At 37.6% G+C, this 25,222-nt stretch overlaps 1 protein-coding gene across 7 annotated transcripts in view; it reads left to right on the top strand.

The window, feature by feature from the left end:
* The window catches only part of LOC110076152 (BEN domain-containing protein 5), a 1,026,237-nt gene that overhangs the window by 571,878 nt on the left and 429,137 nt on the right, over positions 1–25,222 (top strand). For 4 of the 7 annotated variants that reach the window (XM_020788090.3, XM_072997602.2, XM_072997603.1 and 1 more), the window contains 3 exons: positions 9,166–9,299; positions 16,544–16,919; positions 25,003–25,151. The exons of 1 other annotated variant lie outside the window; for it this stretch is intronic. In XM_020788090.3, coding sequence (XP_020643749.1) covers positions 9,166–9,299; positions 16,544–16,919; positions 25,003–25,151 — 659 coding nt within the window. Of the gene's footprint in view, positions 1–9,165; positions 9,300–16,543; positions 16,920–25,002; positions 25,152–25,222 lie in introns of those variants that run through there. 2 more of the 7 variants (XM_078392861.1, XM_020788092.3) reach the window with 2 other exon arrangements.

Genomic DNA, 25,222 nt, shown 5'->3' with positions numbered 1-25,222 from the left:
TCATTTGCATTTGTAAAAGGGCAAGAGGATTTCAGCCAATGTCTGCTACAGAGCAGAAAACTGAACATGATAAATACTGTAGTGGTTAACGACAATGGCAACAGTTTCTTATAATATCAGTTTTTTTAACCAGGGTGGTTGGTATAGTGATTTCACAAGTATAATTCAAACATTTGTTGCCATTTCAAACTTTTACTATTATTTTCCTCACTCTTACAACTTTTATCTTATACTGATGTCAGTTGTGAGGAACATCTGACCCTTTAGGTGTTAAACTTCATTTGGCCCTGGCTGGTATAGCCAGTGTTGAGGGATGGTGGGAGCTGCAGTTCAACAACATGTGGGAGCTGAGATGACCTCTGTCTCTACTCTATGTCCACCAAAACGCAGCACCAGTTTGAAACTGCAGCATAATAATACTTCATTACCCAAGCAAATAAGAAGTGGTGGTATTTATATGATGTAAAGATGCTACTACTAGGCATGAGGCTTTCAGGGTTTTTTTAAAGCTCCCAGAATGTAGTAGGAATACTCTCAGTCAGAATGCTGGGAGCTGCAATAAAAAATTCACAGTCTACAGGGCAACATTCATTAGTTACCCATGAGATCCCATGGGCCTCTTGAGCCATCACTATCTAAAGAAGGAAGTGGCTGGACGTGGCAAAGCTTTATGGGAACTGTAGAGGATTATGGGATATGTTTATTTGTCTTTTTTGTCTTATGTCTTGCCTCTCAGCCCATTAGACTCTATAAAGAATATTTCTTAAAAAATGCCTACCTCACAATCCATTGCGGTTCCTGTGGAGCATTGCACACCCAGTCACTTCCCTTTTTTCAGAGTCAGTGACAGCTCCAGAGGCCCATGGAAACCCACATGTGACTAATTAGCATTGCTCTGCGGATTCTGAATTTTTGGCTGCAGCTCCCAGAAATAATGCTGAGGGAATTCCCAACAAATACTGGAAGCTGATGCCCCATTATCTGAAAGTCCCATGCCTATTAGTTACATATGAAAACTTGTCATTAACTTGTTTCACACAGTCTTGTGATTTATCCATGTCTTTGCTTTGAACTGTTCAAATGTTCCAGTTGGAATTCTGATGATTAAATACTATTTTTATTATCCCTTTCTTCTTTCTGGTGAGTCTTACTTTTCATAGAGGAATGTTTAGTTACAAAGTTAGTAAAAGAATGTAAAAATTCTCAGTGTTCCACATTATCACATTCATTACTCTGTATCAAGGGTCGTGAACGTTGTTGCTTCTTCAAAGAGATCTCAAGCCTCCATTGGTGTAGAATTTACAACATGGATGAGGCTGACAAAAATTTGGGTAGGGAGAGGAGGATTTCTTAGAGTAGATTGAACTAGCTGTATACCACAACGTCAAGAGTCTTTCTGTGACTTTAGTGATGCGATGTTTACAAATGTTCCACACTTCCTGACTGAAATTCAACCCATCATGAGCTAGTTCTGTCACCTGGAAAATAGCAGTTGAAAATGCTTCCTTCTTCAGACTTGTAATTATGCCTTGAATTCTCACTGTTGATGGTTCTTTGATGGATGTTCAAAAAGATCTTATAAGTTATCCTTATCTCTGAGGGCTTCTTCACACATTCCCCTCTCACAATTTTTAGACATCTAAAATGTAATGTATGAATGAGAAACCTGGATGCCTTTAGCACTTACTGGAGTGCTAAATAGGCATTAGTTCTCTGTTAGTGCCAGGTTGCAGTTGGTTGCCATAATATCAATTTAATGTAATATAATTTATATTTAATAAAAAAAACTAAGATCATGGCCGCTGGTCCCATCACCTCCTGGCAAATAGAAGAGGAAGATATGGAGGCAGTGACAGATTTTACTTAAAAAACAGAGACATCACCTTGCCGACAAAGGTCCACATAGTCAAAGCTATGGTTTTCAATAGTGATGTATGGAAGTGAGAGCTGGACCATGAAGAAAGCTGACCACCGAAGAACTGATGCTTTTGAATTGTGGTGCTGGAGGAGACTCTTGAGAGTCCCCTGGACTGCCAGGAGAACAAACCTATCCATTCTGAAGGAAATAAACCCTGAGTGCTCACTGGAAGGACAGATCATGAAGCGGAGTCGCCAATACTTTGGCCATCTCATGAGAAGAGAAGTCTCCCCGGAAAAGACCCTGATGTTGGGAAAGTGTGAAGAGAAGAAGGGGATGGCAGAAGACGAGATGGTTGGACAATGTCATTGAATCTACCAACATGAATTTGACCCAACTCCGGAAGGCAGTGGAAGACAGGAGGGCCTGACGTGCTCTGGTCCATGGGGTCACAAAGAGTTGGACATGACTTAACGACTAAACAATAACAATTTACTGGTTGTTGTGGGTTTTTCAGGCTCTTTGGCCGTGTTCTGAAGGTTGTTCTTCCTAAAGTTTCGCCAGTCTCTGTGGCTGGCATCTTCAGAGGCTATCTCTGGAAAACGGGATGATCTTTGGAGATGGTTCATCATTTTTGAAAAATCTAATAGATTGAGTCTAAATATAGCCATAATTAGAATAGAAATGTTAAAGTAATTGAAACTTTGTCATGAGTGACTAACTTCAGTATAATTGGATTGAATATGTTATGTTGGAATCTATATGCAACCACCTATTTTTTATATATTAGAATTTTAAACATAATGTTTATTGTGGGAAATTACAAATGCTATAGAAGATTAATTGTGTAACTGTCTTTGTTCCTTTACTTATAACTCCCATCAAAGTCCTTTCATTCAAACAGAGGACTTCTAGAAAGAAACATTATGGTGGTGGAGGGGGAGATAGTGGATCAAAATAGACTTACTTTTTAAAATGCTTATTCTTGAAATATTGAAATGATAATTGCTAACAAAGTTTAGTATTTCCTTTTCTGTGCCAGGTATTTATCATCCCTTACCTTTGGTTTTGCTGGTTAGGACTGGTAGGAGTGGCAATCTAGCAGCAGCTGGCTGGTCCTTTCATACCCAAATCCTGTTGTTTGCTGTCTAGACCAGTGGTTCTTAACCTTTTTGAAAGAAACACCCCCTTGAGCCATTGAGGAAGCTACTGTATCATCGCCCCCCTCCCCGCAGTGATGATATCTTTTTATTTATTTATTTATTTATTTATTTATTTATTTATTTATTTATTTATTTATTTATTTATTTATTTATTTATTTATTTATTTATTTATTTATTTATTTATTAAGACACTTAAATCCAATGACCCCTGAAAACAAAATTAAATTCCAAGAAAATGAAATGCCCCCCCCCCCAAAAGTAACATTTAATGATTTAGTTGCAAGTGAATTTTAAGATGCAAAAAGAAATATAAAAAGGGCATAAAAACAAATGCAGGAACTAAAAATTTCAAGACAAAAAGTCTGAAACTAAATTAAAATTGGAGGAAAATATATATTCATGCACACTGTAAAAAGACTGCAGCCATCTTCACAGGTTGGCTTGCTCCAGCGCCCCCTACCGCCCCCTTCTGCTCCAGCGCCCCCACGCCGCCCCTTTTCGTTCTACCGCCCCCCTGAAAAATGAAATCGCCACCTGGGGGGGCATTATCGCCCACGTTAAGAACCACTGGTCTAGACTAAACCTTTTCCCATTGAAATTAATTACCTGCCCTGTTCATAAATGCTTCCCTAGTTGCAAAGCATCAATAGGTCTGGATACAGACTTAGGTTTGTCTTTAGCAGCATAATGCTCCCCGGATGTTTTAACTGCTATCTCTAGGCTGCAAGTAACCTAGATTAAAATTTGGATTCACCAAATTTGGATTGGAAAAGATCACTCTACATCCCAATCCCAAAGAAGGGCAGTGCCAAAGAATGCTCCAACTACCATACAATTGCACTCATTTCACACACTACAAGGTTATGCTCAAAATCCTACAAGGTAGGCTTCAGCAGTATATGGACCAAGAATTCCCAGAACTACAATCTGGATTTCAAAGGGGCAGAGGAACTAGAGACCAAATTGCTAACATGTGCTGGATTATGGAGAAATCCAGAGAGTTCCAGAAAGACATCTACTTCTGCTTCATTGACTACACAAAAGCCTTTGACTCTGTGGACCACAGCAAATTATGGCAAGTTCTTAAAGAAATGGGAGTGCCTGACCACCTTATCTGTCTCTTGGTAAATCTATATGTGGGACAGGAAGCAACAGTCAGAACTGGATATGGAACAACTGATTGTTTCAAAATTGGGAAAGGAGTACGACAAGGCTGTATATTGTCTCCCTGCTTATTTAACTTATATACAGAATACATCATGTGAAAAGCTGGACTGAAGGAATCCCAAGCCTTGCCAGAAGAAATATCAACAAATTCAGATACGCAGACAATGCCACTATGATGGCAGAAAGTGAGGAGGAATTAAAGAACTTCTTAATGAGAGTGAAAGAGGAGAGCTCAAAAAATGGTCTGAAGCTCAACATAAAGAAAAAAAGCTCTGAGATCATGGCCACTGATCCCATCACCTCCTGGCAAATAGAAGGGGAAGATATGGAGGCAGTGACAGATTTTACCTTCTTGGTCTCCCTGATCACTGCACAAAATTAAAAGACACCTGCTTCTTGGGAGAAAAGTGATGGCAAACCTAGACAGCATCTTAAAAAACAGAGACATCACCTTGCCGACAAAGTCAAAGCTATGGTTTTCCCTGTAGTGATGTATTTAAGTGAGAGCTGGACCATAAAGAAGGCTGTCTGCCGAAGAATTGATGCTTTTGAATTGTGGTGCTGGAAGAGACTCTTGAGAGTCCCCTGGACTGCAAGGAGAACAAACCTATACATTCTGAAGGAAATCAACCCTCACTGGAAGGACAGATCCTGAAGCTGAGGCTCCAATACATTGGCCATCTCATGAGAAGTGAAGACTCCCTGGAAAAGACCCTGATGCTGGGAAAGTGTGAAGGCAAGAGGAGAAGGGGACGACAGAGGATGAGGTGGCTGGACAGTGTCACCGAAGCTACCAACATGAATTTGACCCAACCTCTGGGTAGTGTGGGTGGCATATAAATTTAAAAAAAAAACTCCGGGAGGCAGTGGAAGACTGAAGGGCCTGGCGTGCTCTGGTCCATGGGGTCACAAAGAGTCAGACAAGATTTAACGACTAAGCAACAATAACAACTAATGTTTGCACCATGGTGTTGTCTAGGCTTAATGAAGCTTAGCTGTTGGCCCTGCTGGTGATAGTGAGAAGGTATATTCTCATGTCATTGCTAGCAGGAGCTGGTGAATGTGTGATTCAAATATATTTGAATCTTATATAATCATTTGAATCTTATATGAATAGAAGTCTTTGTTATATATGGTGAAAATAGAGATCACTCTGGTTTGGTTTTGGATGTTGCCCTAATTATTGAGTTTGAGGGCCAGATTGTCGTATGGCAAATAGGCTGTCTAGTGAAATTGAAGCACCAAAGTAAATCCTGTGAGAGCCAGAAAAAACTTCTTGGCTGAAGTAAGCAAAAATTGCTTCCAATTAACCAAGGAGGCAAGTCATTAAATTGGAGCAGTTTGTTTCTCTTTTCCTGATGTATAACAGTTGCCAAGCACTTTAATGTATAGGTTGAGGCTCATGAAAATTTTGTGAACCCATAGCTCATCTGGTTGATCCAATTTCTTAAGAAAGCTGATTTGCAGGTCAGTTAAACATTACAGTATCTGCTTGTGGGATCAAAGGGAAGTCAATAAGAATCATGTGCTTAATATTTAAAAGGGTTTTTAAAAAGAAATCTATACTGAATGGTGCATTTTTAATTACATTTATAGGCCAGTCTTGGGCACACTGATTAGATTTTTTTTTCTTTTGAACAGCAGACATGCCCCCACCCTACATAGCAAAGTGCCTTTGAAATATCTCTTGGTTTGAAAGAATGTTTTCTAATCAACAGGTTGTATATAAGGGGAGCCTTCTATTTAAGAATCATAGATATCTGAAGTTCTCGGGTATCCAGAATTCATTCCTTCAAACGTAGCCTTGTTTGTGACATGAAATCTACGTATGCTATGCAGGAATGCCTTTGCAGATGCAACAAAGGATAGGTGTGAGTGCCATCCTTCAGTGTTATTTATAATACCTTAGGAGTTGAAACCTTGCTAGAGTTTATTATGTTTTGTTCTTGTCAGTGAAATAGTATTTCTTCAAGGCATGCTATGCCTGGTCTTATGTATCTAATATTGTAAGTCAGAGAATATACTGTTCATATTGTAGATGAATTGCAAGTGAGGTGTGTTTCTTCTTGAAGAGATTGTTTTTGATTTTTTTAAAAAAACCTCCTATAAATCCATGATGAGGTCCATCTTAGACGTTACTGACTGGAAAAAGGACATGTGTCTTATTGCACACACAGAATAGTCTAAGAAAAGTTTTATAAAGGCTTTTGAGACACTTTCTTATGCTGTGATGTACTTAGCTTCATTTTACTGAAGCAGTAGTTTTCAGTGGGTTCACAAATGATCAGTGATGACTGTGGTGGAAAGGGAAACACAAGGTAAACCAGTTTTTATTTAGAAGTTACATGTTCATCAGTAACTAATTGCATAAATGAATAATTATAGTATTTTTGTCAGACAGAAACAGGATGGATAAAATCAATGATTTTTTTTAAAAAAATCAAATTGATTTGTATCATGATTTAAATCAAAATTTGATTTTTTTATTGAAATCATAAAAATCTGACTGAAAAAATTAAATAGTTATTTAAATCAAATCCACCTTGAACAGAAATGAGTCTCAACTACTGCTTTGCATTGGGACCCAATAAATACTTACAAAAGTTTTTTTTTAAAAAAACCAGCAACACACAACATGAAATCAGATGCTAATAATATTAACCCAGGTGCAAGTAGAAATAAAAAAAATCAAAACTCTAAGCCACAAACCAGCTGTGACCCTGCTGTAGTCTTTTGGGGTTTTTTTGTGACTGCCATTCTAACAAGATCAGTGTGACTGCTAGGTCTGGAGAGTCACATTTTTGTTCCATAGAGGAAAGCTTTGAAGGAGTCAGCAGATTAATGTCATATATGTAAAGAGTAGGAAATTAAAGCTTTGCATCATTTAGAGAAATGGGGGGGGGGGAATGTTACATTAAAGTAGCAGAAAGGAAATTACTGTTAAATATCTGTCAAAATACAAGGCCATTTGTTAATATAGTATATCAGGTAGGGGTACTGAAATGAAAATTCCCAAGTGATATAAGAAAGCACATTTCCTTTATTTCCTTATCAACGAGAACACTCGCCTTATCACAGAATTGTAGGGATTTTTTTTCCCTTGGACTTGTTGAGCTGGAGGGGAATCCTAAGGTCCTGAAGTTGAGCCTTTGCTGAATCAGGAAGGTAAAGGTAAAGGTTCCCCTTGACAGTTTGTCCAGTCGTGTCCAACTCTAGGGTAGGGGTGGATGCTCATCCGCGTTTCCAAGCCATGGAACCAGTGTTTTGTCCATAGACAGTTTCCGTGATCACGTGGCCAGTGCGACTAGACACGGAACACCATTATGTTTCTGCTGAAGCAGGAAGTCCTCAGCTAAATTATCCATGACCAGTGACTGTCCATCCTCAGTTTAAAAATCTCTAGTGAAAGAGATTTGTCATACAGTTGTCACTGTCAGGAAGTTCTTTGTAATGTTTAGTTGAAATCTCCTTTCTTGTGATTTGAACCCCGCCATTAAGGCCCTACCCTCTGGAACCACAGAAAACAAGCTGTCTCTACCTTCCATGTGGCCACTTGCTTTTCGAATATGTGAAGATGGTTATCATATCACCTCTCAGTCTTCTTCAGGCTAACTGTACTGGACTCCCATAAACCATTCTTCATAGAGCTTGGATTCCAGAGTTTTTGTCATCTTTGGTTACTCTTCTGGACATGTTTCAGCTGGTCAGTATCCAACGTAGAGTAGAAATTATGGAATGTTGAAAATTATTAGATAAAATCTGGAAAACAAAAGGAACTAAACAGTTTATATTAATAAACTAACTTTTTGGAAATAAGGGGAGAGGGATATTAGGAAACCTAGTTACAGCCTAGAGCTGAATATAATTAGTGGGCAATTGGGAAGCATAGAAAGATTTTCTCAGTGGAGTAATGTGGGTTTAGAGAGGTCTTAAGTGCACTTGAAAGATTAATTCATACAAGGCTGACATCCCATTGCTTCCTGTAGTACAGAGGTCCCCAACCCCTGGTCCGCAGCCCGGTGCTGGTATGGACAGGGCCACGGAAACAGGCCTCCTCCCCCACCCCCGCGTGCACTCACCCCCACACAGCAGATTTGTGTGCGAGTGCTGTGCCGCCATTTGCACATGCGCAAAAGCACCCGCACAACTGCCGCACTTTTGTTTGCGCATGCACATGAGTGTGTACATGCCTGCACAAGCGCCGCACCACCATTTGCGCATTCGTGCGAGCATGCCTGCACAAGCCCCATGCTGCCGTTCACGCATGCATACAAGTGCATGCTTGTTCACGCAAGAGCGTACACGTGCTTGTTCGCGCATGCGCACAACCGTGGAGGGGTGGTGCCCTGCCTTCCCCAGCTGGTCTGCAGGGTGAAAAAGGTTGGGGACTCCTGCTGTAGTAAGTCACATGGAGTCTGTGGGGATTTTATGAGTAACTCTTCCACAAGTTTAATGGTTTCAGTGGGCCTACTCTACTTGTGACTTACTATGTTAAGCAGCAGGATTTCAGCCTGTTAGTCACTTTGCCTCTCAAGCCATCCAGCTTCTGTAGTAGTCTGTTTTCAAAGCTGCTAAAAGCAGTTCAAGCCCTCACTTTGTGTCACGATCCAGAAGCAGAAATGATGGGACTGTAACACGTTCTACTTTAAAATACTTTTTTTGGAAAAAAACAGCTGAGAACTTCAGCCTCACCTTTTGTGTATTTACATAATGGGCATTTTAAATATTAGCCAGTTAAATTAGTTGAACGCAAACAAAGCATTGGTGGCTGTATTTTTCCGTCTTGTAGAAACAGGTGCAAAAATATATAGAACTGTCTTCCCTCTTCGTTTCTTTTTTGTCCTTTAGACTCTGTAGAGCAGTTGAGTTCCACTGAAAACATGGGAAACTTTTTAAATGGTCTGGCCTCTGTCGCATTTTATTTGAATGACCAATTTAATGAATGTGACCAATTTTATTTTTATGTAAATTTACAGAAGATAAAACTGACCTTGAAAACAGTGTGATGCAGAAGAAAATTAAAATCCCCAAGCTGTCTCTCAATCATCTAGAAGAAACAGGGGAAATTACAGATTATGGGGATGAAGATATGGAGCTTAGACACTGTAAGGTATTGAAGTTTTGTTTGGTTCTTCTTTTTTATCAGTTTAAAAGTGATTGATTAAACGACAAGCCATTACTGAACTCTGGCTGTCTTTCAGACCTTAGAAAGGAAAGTGACTTTCAGTCTTGTGCACCATTTCTGAGGAGTCAGGTGTGTTAAAAATGAAACTTGCTTCCAGTTAAGCATATAACATCTTGTTGGACTAAGACTTATGGGCATGGATATATAATATGATGAATTGCTTTAAGTGTCATTTTAAAAAAAATCATGTATTCATTGTGTATCCAGGCTCCTTTATTTGAGTGTTGTTAAAAACCCTTTCACTATGGCTCAGAGGCTTGGGTTTGATTTTTAAATGAAGGCCAACAATCCACCCTTTGAATAAGAATTTGTAAAGATAAATGAAGAAAGGATTTTTTGAAGTGTTTTAAATGGAAAAAAAGTTATGTGGCCAGTTTGACTAACTTCTGCTGCAAGACATGTACAGGATCTTTAAGTGTTTCTTTTTTTTCAGGCATTAATGCTCACAAATCTCTTTGTGGTAGACCAAACTTTGTGAAGAATGGGAAGCGTAGGGCCCTTAGGTCACTTGTGTCCCTCTGTTTGTTTTACAGACCTGGGCTCCTCCAAGATATCCCTGGTAAAAAAAATGTTTTTAAAAAATCAACCATCCTACTCAGTGCCGTTGTCATCACATTTTAATAAATGATGGAATTACCTGTTTTTAAAAATCTTTCTTCTCATGTTGCCCATGTCTGCAGAACAGCCTGGTAGCAATACAGCAAAGCATTAATGTTAGACTGTTCATTAAATTGTAATAATATAAAGTATCATATGAGGTGTTAAACATCCAGGTGAAGGCAAGTATGTTTTCTCACAGATCCTAGATGTAGCTAATATTAGAAGAAACATTCGCCTTTCTTACCAGATTTCTTCATTATAACTGTTTGGGATCTCTCTCTCTCTCTCTCTCTCTCTCTCTCTCTCTCTCTCTCTCTCTCTTTTCATTTTTGTGATGTTAATCAGATTCCTCTTGTGGAATTATGCCAGTGTAACACTTAACACCAAAACTTTTGGAATCAAATTAGCTCAGTTGAGAAATCTTTATAGACTTAACATGTCATACTACATTGCTGTAACTATGCAATAGGATTTTGACTGTTGATGCAGAATAATGGGTTAATTATTTCTTTTATTTTATTTTTTCCTGGAAGTGAAGATGTTACGGGAAAGGAGTCACAAATTATGTAGAACTTTTGGCTTAAAATTTGAATCATTTCAATGATATCATCTCTTTTGTGAGGCACAGTCTCTCTAGTGGGAGATGTCTGATACATTTTGATCTTACATTGTGATGTCAAAATCACAGTGTACTCCTTCATGCTGATAATTAATGGCTAAAAAGTACATTTTCTCCCTTTTATTTTTCTCCCATTATCAGTAGTAGGATTTTCTCATTGCTGAGAACATAATGCACCAAATTAAGAAGACTGCATAGAGGCTTTTGTATATTTCTGGAATCCTTACATTGAATCAGCTAGAAAAATTGATAAATCAGTATTGCATCTTGAAAAATCGAGAACAGAATCTCCCCTCAATTGTTTTTATTATTCAAATTACTGTGCTGTGCCCTCTTTATAACTGATACATAAATTATTTATGAGTTTTGTTAGAAAATCTTATTTAAAAATTTGAATTTTAATAGTGGACCCCTCCCAATATGTATCCTTTGATATGGCAGAGTTCCCCCCCCGTACATTATTTAATACATAGGCTTCACACATGCAAGAGGGATGACATCAGGTACATCTGTAAACCACTGCCAATTAACGTCTTCCTTTGGTAATTTCAGGATATATGCAGCTTGGCTGCATTGTGTATGAGTTGTGTGCACACTAGAATTGCTTTAATCAGTTTCCTCACTTGATGAATAGACGTCCATTCACACAATAGGATGTCCCCTTCCTTTTTCCAATCTGCAATCGCCTGTGTGCTCTGGAAATTGTCTGGAGGCAATCCACTAAAATGAATTTGGGAAACATCGCAGTGGGAATCCACTTGTCCAGGGATGTCAGTTCTGCTGGCAGATTACCATTGGATAAAAACCTGTTTAAATTAAAGTTTTACAAAAACAGCTTTTATGACTAATACCAGTTTATGAAGCTTGTCCACATAGGTCCTCTGGTTGTCTTCAGAAGCATGCTGCACATGAAGCAGAATCCTTATATCACATTTGTTGTCTCACTGTCACTCACAGTAATGATAGTATATATACGCTATTTAGAGTGTCATATGGTTGCCAATTACTCTCAAACTTTCATCCTTCTAAATGGCATATAAGAAGTCTTTCCAAAGTGATTTTTTAAAATTCTTGCTTCAGAAGGAAGGTTTCTCCCTACACAACTGTAGTCTTCTGATAATTCTTAAATATTTTAATAGCTGAAAAACAGCCACCTGCGCAGTGCCATTATTTCACAATTCTTTATGCTGATGGCAGGGTGCTGAATCATGCTGCAACCATAATGGTTTTATTTATGCTATGCTGAAAGCTTAGCCCTGTTCTGTACAATGTGTCTATGTGCTTACCAGATGTTGAAGGAACATCCCGTACATTGTTGATAAGAAATGGTATAATCAAACATTACAGTATCGTTTTCTGGAAAATGATCTACAATGTGATATTTATAAAGAAAAGAGCTACTTATTGGGCACTATCAAGATGATACGAAACTGCTCTTAAAAATAGGATTTCCTTCAGATTAATTCTACCACTGTAGCCTATGAAAATTATTGCCAGACATTTTCTGCATGTAGCACAAAATAGTATAATTGCAGGAAATACTGCTTTTGTTTTAATTTAATTTCAATATAATATTTTTGGACTGTAGAAAACATAGAAACACCATTAAAATAATAATTCGAAGATCATAAATAAATAAAATAAAATTAGAATAAAATACAATTAAATCAGCAAGGATTGGCAGTTAATCAACTGTAGTGCTTGTCTGTCCCTGAAAAGCATGCATAAGTAAATACATTAAATTCAGTGGATCATTTTGAGACTTGCTTGAATAGTTGCTCTCTTTATTATAGCACCTCACAGTTCATCATTCATCTGTTGTTAAGATCATCATTCTGCATAGATATAGAGCCTGTTATTTCGTTGTATTGTCTCCTTGAAGATATTCCTTCATGTTTTGACTATCAATCTATAGAGTTACTCTGTTTGCTGCTGCAATGTTCTTCATATGCTTGATTACATACCATTGAAGATTTTTTTTATATACCTCTTTGGAATTTCATTTGCCTCCTGTCTTTCCAAACTGAATTTGTTATCTTGAATTTTCAGCTGGGTGAGCTCTTCTGACCTGGTAATTAGTAAAAAAAAAATTCTAGGACTTTCCATAGTGAATTCTTAGGACTTTGTATCTTTTCACACTTCTAGAAATTCTTGGGAAAACAAAGCCCTGGAAAGGGCTTCTTCCCAGCATTTCCTATCAGGTTTCTTGTCCACCTGTACCTCCCAAATATTCATCACTCTTTGAAAGAAGATGAGCCAGCAGTGCAGAAAGCTTGCTGAACAATGGAGTTCCCGTAAATTCATCTTTAAGTGCTCTTAGGAAAGAGCATGAATTTGACCAAACTCCGGGAGGCAGTGGAAGACAGGAGGGTCTGGTGTGCTCTGGTCCATGGGGTCACAAAGAGTCGGACACGACTTAACGACTAAACAACAACAAGGAAAGAGCACGATTTCCAGCTAAGGACCATAGGAGTTGCAATTCCTCATGTCTTTTAGCCCAATCTATTAAACTGAAAGCTGGGTGGTGGTGGTGGTGGGGGAATATAAGATCCATGTTCCAAAATGGCAACTTTTAAGGATGACATTTAAGGCCTCAGCTGATTTCAGAGATTCTTCCTTGTCACTGGTTGTCCCCAAGTCCCACATGGGTAGGTTTGTTTGAACGAGCATTTGGCAGAGAAGAGGATGATAGTAAATCCGTTATGAGCCTGAATTTTATAGGTGGGAGTGAACTTGACATCTGAAATGTGACATAATTAATATTGCTGGGTATTTTGTTTCATGAGCGTGATGAAAGCTAGCTGACGTAATGAATTATCCCGCATGGACCGCAGTGACAAGAAATAGATAACTAGAAGATAACAAGCCACAACTAGATGTATGCATTGCTTGAACAGAAGATAAAATTCTGTTAATCATTTAAAAACAAAAGCACTGTTTTCTTTTTGACAGTTTTTGTGTTTTGATTTGTTCTGGTTGTTTTCGTCATAAATTAAGAAAGAAGTAAAAAGCTGACATTACTCTAATTTTGGTGTTTTTTTTAATTCTCGGAACAATGATTTGATTTGTGCATATTTATAGTGATTTCAGGAAAGACTTGAACTTCAAAGGGTATGTGTTATATATGCTGTCATACTAGTTGAGATTTACAGTGCTAAGCTACCAAAACATGTTGCTTAGTGACTAGCTTTTGAATAGATTTACTGTGTTTTTAGCATATGTTACTTGTCAGTGATAAAGATTGCTCAAATCTAAGCTGATCTCGTATAACAAAGCCTTTTTTAGAATACAGTGGTGCCTCGCTTAGCAATGTTAATTTGTTCCGAAAAATCGCTGCTAAGCGATTTCATCGCTAAGCAAAACGCAGTTTCCCATTGAAATGCATTGAAAACTGGATAATCCATTCCAATAGGAACAAATTGCCGTCCTTAAGCGAAAATCGTCATAGGAAACATCGCTAAGCGAAACGCAGTTCCCCAATTGAAATGCATTGAAACGTATTATCAATGGGGGGAAAATGCAACAACAAATTAAAAAAGAGTCAGAACAAAGTTAAATTTGGTTAACAAAGGGTTTATTAAGTGCACTTTATGATTTCAAACATTTTAAACAGTAAACTTTAACTTTATAAATAACAGAAAAACATTTAAAAATCAGCAAACATGAGGCTGTTTAAACCATTGTTAAGCGAAACAGGGGACCCAAATTTTAATTGTTATGCGAAGCATGGTCCCAACCATCACTAAGCGAAAAGCGCCCATAGGGACCATCACTAAATGAAGTGCAAAAACGCTCCGAAAAAGTCATCGCTAAGCGATTTCATCGCTAAACGGAGCACCCGTTAAGCGAGGCACCACTGTACTGGATCTCTCTATTGGTGATATCTCATTTCAGATTAGGAGTTGAAGGATTTAAAAATCTTAGAGCTATGACAGTTTGCTTTCCAAACACTACATATGAACCATCACTGATAACATGTATAAAAGTATTCAGTTCAGTTCTTTTCACGTGGATGAGAGCACAGTACCTCTAAGACATATAATAGAATGAACTCTTCTAAATATTAAATATTGTTGTCAAAATATATTTGCATTAATTTTACTTTTTATTTATCCACCTGTTCTTTCCGTATTGCACATTAGAATAAAATTGCACTGTAATAGAAAGGTAGGACTAATACATGTTAACATGTCTGTTTCTGTATATTTTGTTGTTTATGTATAGTTTTTCATCTAAGCCAATAATATTGCTCCTCAGTTGCTTAGTTGTTTTTAAGCAAATTCCTATAATTACACAGATTTGATCCCCATCTGCTTTGCTTCAGCTTAAAATGGGAAAACACATCCAGACAGTTGTAAACTGTGGAGGATAGTGTGCTAATTTCCTCAATCAACATACCCTCTAATTTTCAGCCCCACTGGGTAGGGCTCCACCTTTAGTGCGCAGCTTCGCCCCTGTGTGCACACATGACTTTGCCTCCCCCCCGCCTACTTCATAACTGGAACCTAACACTATTGCTGCACGGAGGAGGGAGGCAGCGTGCACCTGGCTTAGTGGGAACCTTGTCTTGAGTCATTGCTTTACATAAGCAAAAGTAGTATGGTTGAGGAGGACAGTCCTTGCTATCTACCGTGTTTCCCCCAAAATAAGACAGGATCTTATATTAATTTTTGCTCCAAAAATGCATTAGAGCTTATTTTCAGGGGATGTTTAAATTTTTTTATGTACAACAATCTACATTTATTCACGTACAGTCATGTCATCTTCTGGTTGCTGCACAATGGTGGAGGGTGGGTTTTGCTTAAATAGAGCTTATTTTTGGGGTAGAGCTTATATTACAAGCATCCTGAAAAATCATACTAGGGTTTATTTTCAGGTTAGGTCTTATTTTCGGGGAAGCAGGGTATAAGGTTTTGTGTTAGCTAGAATTCCAGTTTTTTTTTAAATGTTCTGGTTCACATACAGCACCTCTATGAACACAACAGACATTCCTCTTTAGACACACTGCTTTTGTGTGAAGTGGTTGTCTGCATTCTCTTATGCGTGAAGTACATGTACTTACAAGATCCTTTGAATAGGACAAATATCTGTATATTTTTAATATTACTGCTGATAAACTAAAAAGGGAGCAGATAAATTTCCTTCAGAAGATTGCAGACATCACTAATTGTTGGATAGTTCTTTATTGTATTTCCTTAAATTGTAGCTTTGCTGGATCCAAATCAGTTATATAATGTGGTTTAGCCCAGGATGGCCATTATGCCACAGCCAGAGGTAATTTTGAAATGTTTTTGTGGCCTTAAGGCTACCCTAGGGGCTTCCTAAAAAGGTTCTAAAATCTTTTTTTAAAAAACATTGTTTTAAAAAATAAAAAGCAGAAGGGGCAATTTCCAGAGGACTGGAAGCCAAAACTCAATTGTGTCCTCCCCCCCCCCCCCCGTGTTGCCATATACTCTTAAATAACTGGGATACAAATAATTGGACCTGATACATTGAACCCCAAATGGCTAAACAAAATGTTTTGTTGGCTTCCATGCTTCTCTGAAGTGCAACATGTAATATCTGGGAAATCCTGCTCTAATCAAAAAAGCAGGGACTTTTTTCAAAAGTTGTAATAATAAATAGAATCATCTTTGAATGGCAGATGTTTTTCTGGATTCCTTCCCATTGTAAATCATCATCATCTCAAGTTCTGCCGCCTGTCTACCTGAATCAACGTGTATGCATTCATGTGTTTTAAAGCTTTTGGTAATTCTGTGTAACGAGAACAACTTTTTAGAAGGTTTGTGATTGGGACTTTTAAACTCTTTGATGCAGCAAAAATAATTTATGCAAACTGTGTTTTTGGGTGCACATTTTTTGCTTTAGGTCTGTGGTGAAATGCCTCTTTTGGTCATCATTGCAACTCTTTAGCATTCATATATTAACACAAGGTTTTGTTGTAACACAGAGACAAGATGGAAGAAAGCAAAATGAAGGTACACACAAAAGCATCGAAGCAGTTGTTGCGCGCCTTGAAAAACAAAATGGGATGAGTCTTAGTAGCAATTCTAGTCCTGAGGCAACATTTATGGAAAATTCAGAAAGGATGAACAGTATGGACGATGCCGTAGTTCCTCGAGTTCTTTATGAAGAGTTGCTAAGAAGTTATCAGCAACAGCAGGAGGAAATGAGACACATTCAGCAGGAGCTTGAAAGAACAAGAAGGCAGCTTGTTCAGCAAGCAAAAAAGCTAAAGGAATATGGAACATTAGTGTCAGAAATGAAGGAGCTCAGAGACTTGAACAGACGGTTACAGGACGTACTGCTTCTCAGATTAGGCAGTGGTAAGTGCTTGGATATACATGAGACATATTTTTAAATACTGTAATTTGAGCATAGAGTTTCAGCTATATCTTTGCATACTTCTTAGCCTTTTATTCTATTCCACATGGAAAAATAACTGTAAGAAATCTTCATGCTGGTAAGACTGAACTGATTTTCCCAGAGGCTTATGCATGTTCATTGGTGTTGTGGCTACAAAAAGCCCCATTTGGTCAATTTATCCCTGCCTCCATATTTAGTTTGCAAATAGAGTGCAAATGTAGAAATCTGATTTTATAATTCTCCTTTAATATCACTGTGTTATCCAGTATTATAGCTGAAGTTTTTTGTAAACTGAAAAAGGAAACAACAAACTCTTGACTAAAATGAAGGAATTTTATTACTGTAAATTAAATCTTACTGTGCTCATTAAGACTTGTTTACCAAAGTATAGGAGAAACCCTTTTTGTGCAAACATCACTTGATCCAGTCTGTCTCTTAACTTTGTATTTGTAAATCTTGCAATTTTTTTATTTTAATTTTCTAATTCAATGGGTGTGAATAGTACTTTTTTCTTCAACCATATGTTATTTTTTTTAAAAAAGGCAAATATCTAGATGCCTCCTTTTGTTAAAGATTTCATGTTCACAGATATTGTGTTGCATTGTGAAAGTTTTTTTTTCAGTGTCCTGTCTTGAACTGTACCCTAATGAAGTTGCCAGTTGACACCAGACATTCAGGAACTGATTCTGTTTGTAAGGGAGGAATAGGGGGTAATGAAACTCCTCATAGGGGAGGAATCACTACCTTGAATGTCTTCTGCCATCCTGACCTACAGCACTTTCCCACTGTTAGATTTAGAAAAGTTAATATCTTTTTGTGTATCCTTCTGGTTCAGAAGGATTAGTGGAGGGTAAAGATGGGAAACGGATCAATTAGAACATTTTCTTTTTGTTTTATTTTAGAATTCCTGTTTTTGTCAGTCTCTCCCTCCCTCCCTCCCCCCCTCTCAAAAAAAAAAAAAAAAGCCAAAGGGAAGAAGAGATGAATCAGTTGCTACAGAATGGGAAGGATTCAGCACCCTGGAGAAGGCTGTAGCTTATGTGTCTCCTTTCTGAAATAAGACCAACTCTTGTGTATTTCCAAAGCTAGGTTGGCTCAGGAAAAAAACCAAACCAAACTGTTTGCGGATTTTCTGGGAAGTCACTCAGATATTTCTGAGCCAATCCAGTGTGTGAAATTCTCTACTTTCAATGCACGTTTATTGCATATTGTTTGCCCTATAGTTTCTCCTGAAGATCTGAGTTGTGGCTTCAACAGATGGGATCTATGCATGCATATTTGCTATAGCTTTCCACACATAAGCTTTATTCCCAGTGTTCACGTCTTATCTGTGCAACTTTTAAGGTCTCCTGTCCTTCTTGAAAGTTGGGACAAACCTTTTTCCGAGAATGTGATGTTTTTCCACTGGGAAGTATTATAAAAAGTTTCTGTTCAATTCCTTCCTCTGAGCATAATAATGTAATTTCCTATTTATATTTCCCTGCTTATTCTTCTTTGAGGTTTCATTTAGTGTTTCACTTACATTTTCTAGCACTGTGTGAAAGGTCTGTTGTAAAAAACAAGAAGGTGTTAGATTATTTCTTTCTCCTAAGTCTTAAAGGATTTTTGTGCTGAATAAGGACCGCTGGATAGCTCAGTGGTATAGATTTATGGTTGTGGAGCCAGAGATTGGAATTTGGATTCCCCCACTGTGCCTCCTCGATAGAGGCTGGACTTGATGATCCATAGAGTCCCTTTCAGCTCTCCAATTCTAAGATAATGATGATTTGGAAGCCATATATTTTATAGTTATAATAAATGTTATAGCTCTAATAGTTTTATAGTTATAATAGGTTAGGGATTTTTCCTCATTAGTAATATGCTTAAAATACTTTCAAAGAGATGGAGTAGATTTTCTTTTTACTAAAGCAATTGTAGTTCTTTCATGTTTGTTCATCCAACAGTCCCCACCCACTCACTCATGGCTTGCATGCAGTTAGAGTAAATAGAGTTGCCCAAGTAATTACCCTACCCTTTAGGGAAAGGAAGTATTTAAATTGGCTTCATTGTTTCAGGTTAGTGCAATGTTGAATTTTTTTTATGCCCTTTGAAAATGAAACCATTGAGAAGTTTCTGATATGAGCATGTAGCTAACATGTTTTCCTCTGAGTGATCTGAAGTGAAGCATTTCTATAATAAAGCCTGTGTCTATAAATTTTTAGAAGGCATCAGCAAGCAGCCAGTGGAAGCATGGTTTGAAAAATGTACTAAATTTTGCATACTTTACTTTGTTTTATTTGGTGGAAAAATGTTCTAAGAGTGAGGAAAGCAAGCTCATACTTTTTGCACATGATCTAAAATCCCAAGTCTATGCTCTTTGAATTTCTTAAATATTGATGTTGCATGCTTAGCACTTGGAAAATATCTTATAAATGTGAATCCACATTTGAGGCATTTTCCTTTCCATCCCCAGCTACTATAACAGTAATCTATGTCTCTTCCTCCTTCAGATGCCACCAGTTTGATGAGAAATAGATTGGAAATGGTCTTCTATTAGAAAGATAACACAACTTCTGATTCAGTTCTTGGTACTTGGGAAGAAATCATTACCATAGCATTTGTCTACCAGAACTAAAGAATGCAGTGCCCTGTGCATTCCCCAAATTCAATAGTGCTTTTGCTTTTCTTCTATATTTCTTCTAGCATTGGTTTCATAGGCCATTTCAGTTTCTTTCCTATTTGTTGAGAATATAAATTATTTGTGAGTTTCACTCAATCATTAGTCTCACACTTCTAAGTTGTGCAGTGATATTTGGTGTAATCTTGTTTTCGAACTTGTGTTCAGCATCCTCTTGATACTCCTGTTCATCTGGATGATGATGCCTTTTTAATTGATTGATGTGCTCGTGAGGTCAGACCACTAGACTTTGGGCAGCCTTTATTCTTCGGGTTCAATTAAAAAACTAAAAAAAAAGAAATGTATTCCTGCAGTGCCATTTGATTGTTCCAACATACCATACATGAAACAGTGAGAATTGTCTATCTAGGACGTGTAACATAGCATTGATCTGCAAGTTGGAAAGGTTTCTGTCCTGACTCCCTGAACCATGCTGGAAATTCAACTGAGTTAAAGAGTAGTAGGGAAGTTGTGTGAGAGAACTGTTATGTTGACAAGAACTGCTTTGTGCACAAGCTGTTTTTCCAGACTTTCTTTTATCAGTATGTCTCTTGCTATACATTGAAATTGCTTTTAAAGGGAAAGGAATTTAAAACATTGTTTGAAGGTTTTCAAAGTATATGAGGTACTATTCATGTAATAATGCTATGGAAGGTGCCCTGTCCGACTTTCTTTAGACTGTATCCAAAGAAAATGTGCCTAAATGCAATTGAAGTCAACGTAAACCCTTCTGATTTCATTTGGTGCAGAGCAAGGCACAACCAAGGTCCATTAAGGGCCTAATTTCGAGCCCCTGTGAAAAACCAGCATGGCTGAATCATGAAAAACAATCCCCTGTGAAAAACCAGCATGGCTGAATCATGAAAAACAATTCTCTTCTACAGTAGTCTTCTGTATTTAATATAAAGATTCATAGATCATCCATACTGTCTCTTGTTGATGGTAGCCAGAAATACCAGCACACAATGAAGTGATTCACATGAAATAGTAAACCAAAGAATGGCAAGAAGCATGGTTTATTGGCTGTGAGCAGTTTACTAGTATACACCGCATGGAATCCTGTCATGCGCCTTTGTACAAGTAAAGGCTAATTATGCCACTGGACATCTTTAACTTAAACTTTCTTATCAGCCCCTTCAGGTTCTGAGGCTGCCTAGGGAACCTTTCTGACCTGGGGAAGAAGTTTGGAGCCTTGGATTTTTAATAATCTGAAAATCATTGCCAGAGATCTCAGCCCTGGTGGCAGTGTTTGAATATTAAATGCTTCCCCCACCCTGAAGCTTCTGTGGCTTCTCCAGATCAAAACAGAACCTTTGGAGTCTCAGAAGTGGTATCTGAAGAAGAAGAAAATTATTAGGAGTGATTAAGCTCTAGGAGCACTGCAAGAGATTATGGGACTGGCAGTTTTTTGAGAGGCAACCTTTAGAGAGCCTAATGGACAGAAAAACTAGCAGTTCCATAATCCCTTCTGGCACCCCAAGAATTTAGCCACTTTCAGTGATTTGCTCCTCCTTCAGTAACAAATGGTTATTGCTCCAGAGACTGACCAAATGCAAGCATGTCAGTGATGAAAAATCATATATGGACTTAAATTTCTTGCTTGCAGTTCCCAAAATTCTTGCAGTGCAAGAAATTCAGAAGTCCCATGTTTACTGTCTGCTTGCTCCCACTTGCTGCAGGGCAGCTAAAGAAGCTACGGAACTTGGTTCTGTGGTCTGTTTATCATGTCATACCAACCTGGTTTTTTTTCTTATCATTTCTAGGCCATGGGTTAAATACAATATTTTTATGGTTCTTCCCAGTGGTATTTGTACTCAGAGTGTTATGCTGATGATTTTGAAGGAGAAAAAAAACACAATTTTATATACATATGTATATGTCGGATTGGAAGAACTATGCAGAAGAAATTAATTTTCAGGGCTATATTTCCTGAATGCCCTGCCTCTGACAACTGAAAATAATGATTTTCACTTAAACACACTGTTCCCATCCTCTGGCTTCTGTTTGCTGTGTTAAGCTGATACCTTTCTGTTGACTTTGAGAAACCTTCCATTAACTGCACAATTTCTTATTTGCTTATCAATGTGCAAAACCTACAAAGAGAAAGAAACTTTAAAAGTAAGCATGGTGCGTGGCAAATTAGGTACGCAGCATCAATTAGCAAAACCTCAGTAAAAGGAACTGCATGTCTAATTCACAACATGCAGCTTTTAGCAGTTTGTGAAATAACTGTGAAGTTTATCTGGTTAGAAAAGGCTTTGATTTTGGAAATGAAAACTGCCCAGAGATTTAGAACATAAATAAGACATTTTAATGCTTTATGCCAGTGGCCTCTGAGTAATAGCAGCTCTTGGACTGGGGGTATGATCGTTTACCAGTTGTACTACTTTAGGCAGATTTGTAATATATGTACAAATACAGAAAGTCATGGAAGAGTTTACCAGTTTTACTAGCTTAGGAAGGTTTATTATATCCATGTACAACTATAGAGAGTATCAGCAAATAACAAGTACCAAATGAAAATGTTGCAGAGGCTTCAGTTGAAAGAACCTTTCAATTTTTTTAAAAAAACACAATTCTGGTACTTCTTTTGTTTTATTTTATTCTCATGCTGCAAAAATAGTATGTAGCTAAGGGTTCACACTGTTATAAAAGAGAACTAAATCCTGTCTGTCCCTGGAAATTCCAAGTCAGAGAAGTGAGCATTGTCTTATCAGGTTTTGAATTATGGAATCCTTTCTTCTTGCTTCTGTGAAATGTCCCAGCAAGCCAAGGTAATATAAATAATATGAGTCGTTTCTTGTGAGGGTGTACTGGCTAAGTAAGAAGCAAACTTTTCCTGCTCACATAGTAAAAGAGATCTGGGGAAGTTATGTAGAAGCTTTTTTTGTCTCAAAAGATTTTTTGTCTCCATCATTGCTTCCTCAAGTGTTCTGTAGTCCTCTGGGTCTTCTTTTCCCACCACTTCAGTTCTTTGGAGGCAAAGGACACGTTCCTTTGTCTTGGAAGGGTTGACAAGAAGACAGTCTGGTTTATAAAAAGTACATTATTTTCTACATGTCATGTTGAAACTGTATTGGTCTTCACCAGCCCAAGTGGCATTGGATAGAATGTGAAGGAAGCACTGTGGTTTAACTTCTAGAACTGGACAGAGGGCAGGGCAACTGGTTGCATTTAATGCCCTCTGCTTAGATCAACCTTCCTTACATTCACCCTTAGTCAGGGAGTTCTCGACATGTTTTTACAACTGCCAGGGGAGAGAGGGTCTGGCATCCTTTCAACAAATTCTTTGCATCCTTAGTAGTTGCTCTGACAGGAATGGAATTAACCTGCTGGAAGGCACTCATTTGTCAGAGTGGAATTTGGAGGCAAGAATATAGTAAATAGACAGTTGGGATGAACATGGAGTAGAGATAGGATAGCTGGAAAGAAGGAGAAGAAGAAAAAAACAACATTGGGAAGAAAATATACAGACACATCCTTCCTGACATACTGTGATTTAAAAAAAAATCTTGCCTGTATATCAATTTCCATTAATCCATCTAATATGACAGAGATACGGCGAGTGCTGGCCAGGAAAATGGGGGTAACTTACATTTCATCTCCTTTCTCTAACGCATTGCTGGCTTTTTGAAGAAGACTCCTTCCTTCACAAATATTCAAAGGTGGGTTCATCATATTGTAACAAAACCAGCAAAGAATCTTGTTGAACTACAGCCCTGTATCTCACAAATTGAGTGCAGTCCATGAAAGCTTATGCCAGATAAAAATTGTTAATATTCAGGATGCCACAAAACTCTGTTGTTTTTCCTTTCCAAAGCTCTCTTCAGAGTAACAGTGATGAAATGTCTAGTACCTCACATCATTTTTTACACTAAACAATATCAAGTAGACATAGTTTGAGAAAAAGAAAATGGTTTCTCTGATTTCTTCTCTTACCCCTTGAATTCCTTTATGTCAGGCAACCTTTCCCAGCATTACCAAGATGGAAATGCTCTGGTAATGAGAAACTGTCAGAGATGCAAAGATCTGTTTCTGTGTCTGGCAAAGCAAAATTTGTGTATGGAGGAGCAGCCAGAGCACTGGGGGGGGGGGATATTTTTGTTGCAGAATTTTAAAACAAAGCTAGTTTTAAAACATTCATATTAAAATACTATTGTAAGAGCCAATTTATGTATACAGTACATATATCTCTTAGAACTCAGATTCAAAGGTGTTATAACTTGTTATTGCCTATGGCTGGATTATTGAAGAAGTCTTCATGTTGCCTTAGCAATACTTTATGTTGCTAAATATATAATATTGCCTACTATTTGAATTGGGAGTACAATCTAGAAGCAGTTGCCTGACCCCATGTGTGTTGTACTAAGTTGAGGGGCCTACTTGTATATAAACATACATAGGATACTGTACATTATTATGACTGAAATGTTCAATAATAAGTTCAAGAATGTCCCAATGTATCATGGCTCTTTCATTGTGCTAAAATCTTACTCTTTTTCAAACTATTGGCTTGATAAGCCCCATAATTGAGAGTCAAATTGTTGTTGCAGTTCTGTTACACACATGTAAAGGCCAAAATCCTCTTGCAGAGCTATGCAAATGTCACAACTTCTGGAGGCAAATTGCCCCAAGTTAAGGAATAGACATTATTATTTGCACTCCAAGTTTTACAGCTCAATATGTAGCTGATAATGTCAGTGACGATTTTTTTAACTTTGAGAAATTCACCTCCAAAATTACACTGTTTGTGCTATGCCAGCATAACTAGATAAGATGATCTGAGCCATTATCAATTTTTTGTTTGATTTTAATGTAGTTTTATAAGGATTTGAGAAATCAGTTCAGACTTATCCAGTCTAATGCAAAAATGGGGTCTTAGGTCATTATAATTCTCAAATTTACATTTATTGCAGATTGTATTCACATGTAGCGTGTCTTAAAAGTTGTCAGTGTTGTATCATCTGTCTTTATCTTGATGCTTTGCAGAGATGTTCAGCTAGTTTCTGTATATAAAAGAAATATATAAAACATCAAAATGAGATTGCTGTAGCTTGTAAGCCGCCCAGAGACCTTTGGGTAGAGTGGGCGGCATATATGTTAAATAAATAAATAAATAAATAAATAAATAAATAAATAAATAAATAAATAAATAAATAAATAAATAAATAACTGTTCATGAAGTGTTTGTGCTGAATTTATTCAAATTTAGCTTTCCTTTGTATAAACAGCTTCAAGAATGGCAAGACTAGAATTGTGTTCTCAGTCTACTGAATTTGAATTTTAAATCAGATACGTTATTTATTCCATTTTAACTTACGTGTGAGTAAAGGACAATGGAAGGCATATATGTTACATACTTAACTGCCATTGTCTGTACTATGCAGGTCCTGCCCTAGAACTTGAAAAAGTTACCCCAGAATCCATTGAGCCTGAGCCTGAAGTGCAGACTGCTTTCAGTGAAGAAGCAAACACGTCAACATACTATCCAGCTGCTGTTCCAGTAATGGACAAGTACATCCTTGAGAATGGAAAGGTATTTTAAGAGGCTGCTTCATATGAATCAAGTTGACTTATGGTGAATTTCATGCTATTCAGATAAGATCA

This window comes from Pogona vitticeps, chromosome 4 (assembly GCF_051106095.1).
Source record: "Pogona vitticeps strain Pit_001003342236 chromosome 4, PviZW2.1, whole genome shotgun sequence".
Taxonomy (NCBI): Eukaryota; Metazoa; Chordata; class Lepidosauria; order Squamata; family Agamidae; genus Pogona; species Pogona vitticeps.
This window is presented reverse-complemented; position numbering and strand designations above follow the sequence as displayed.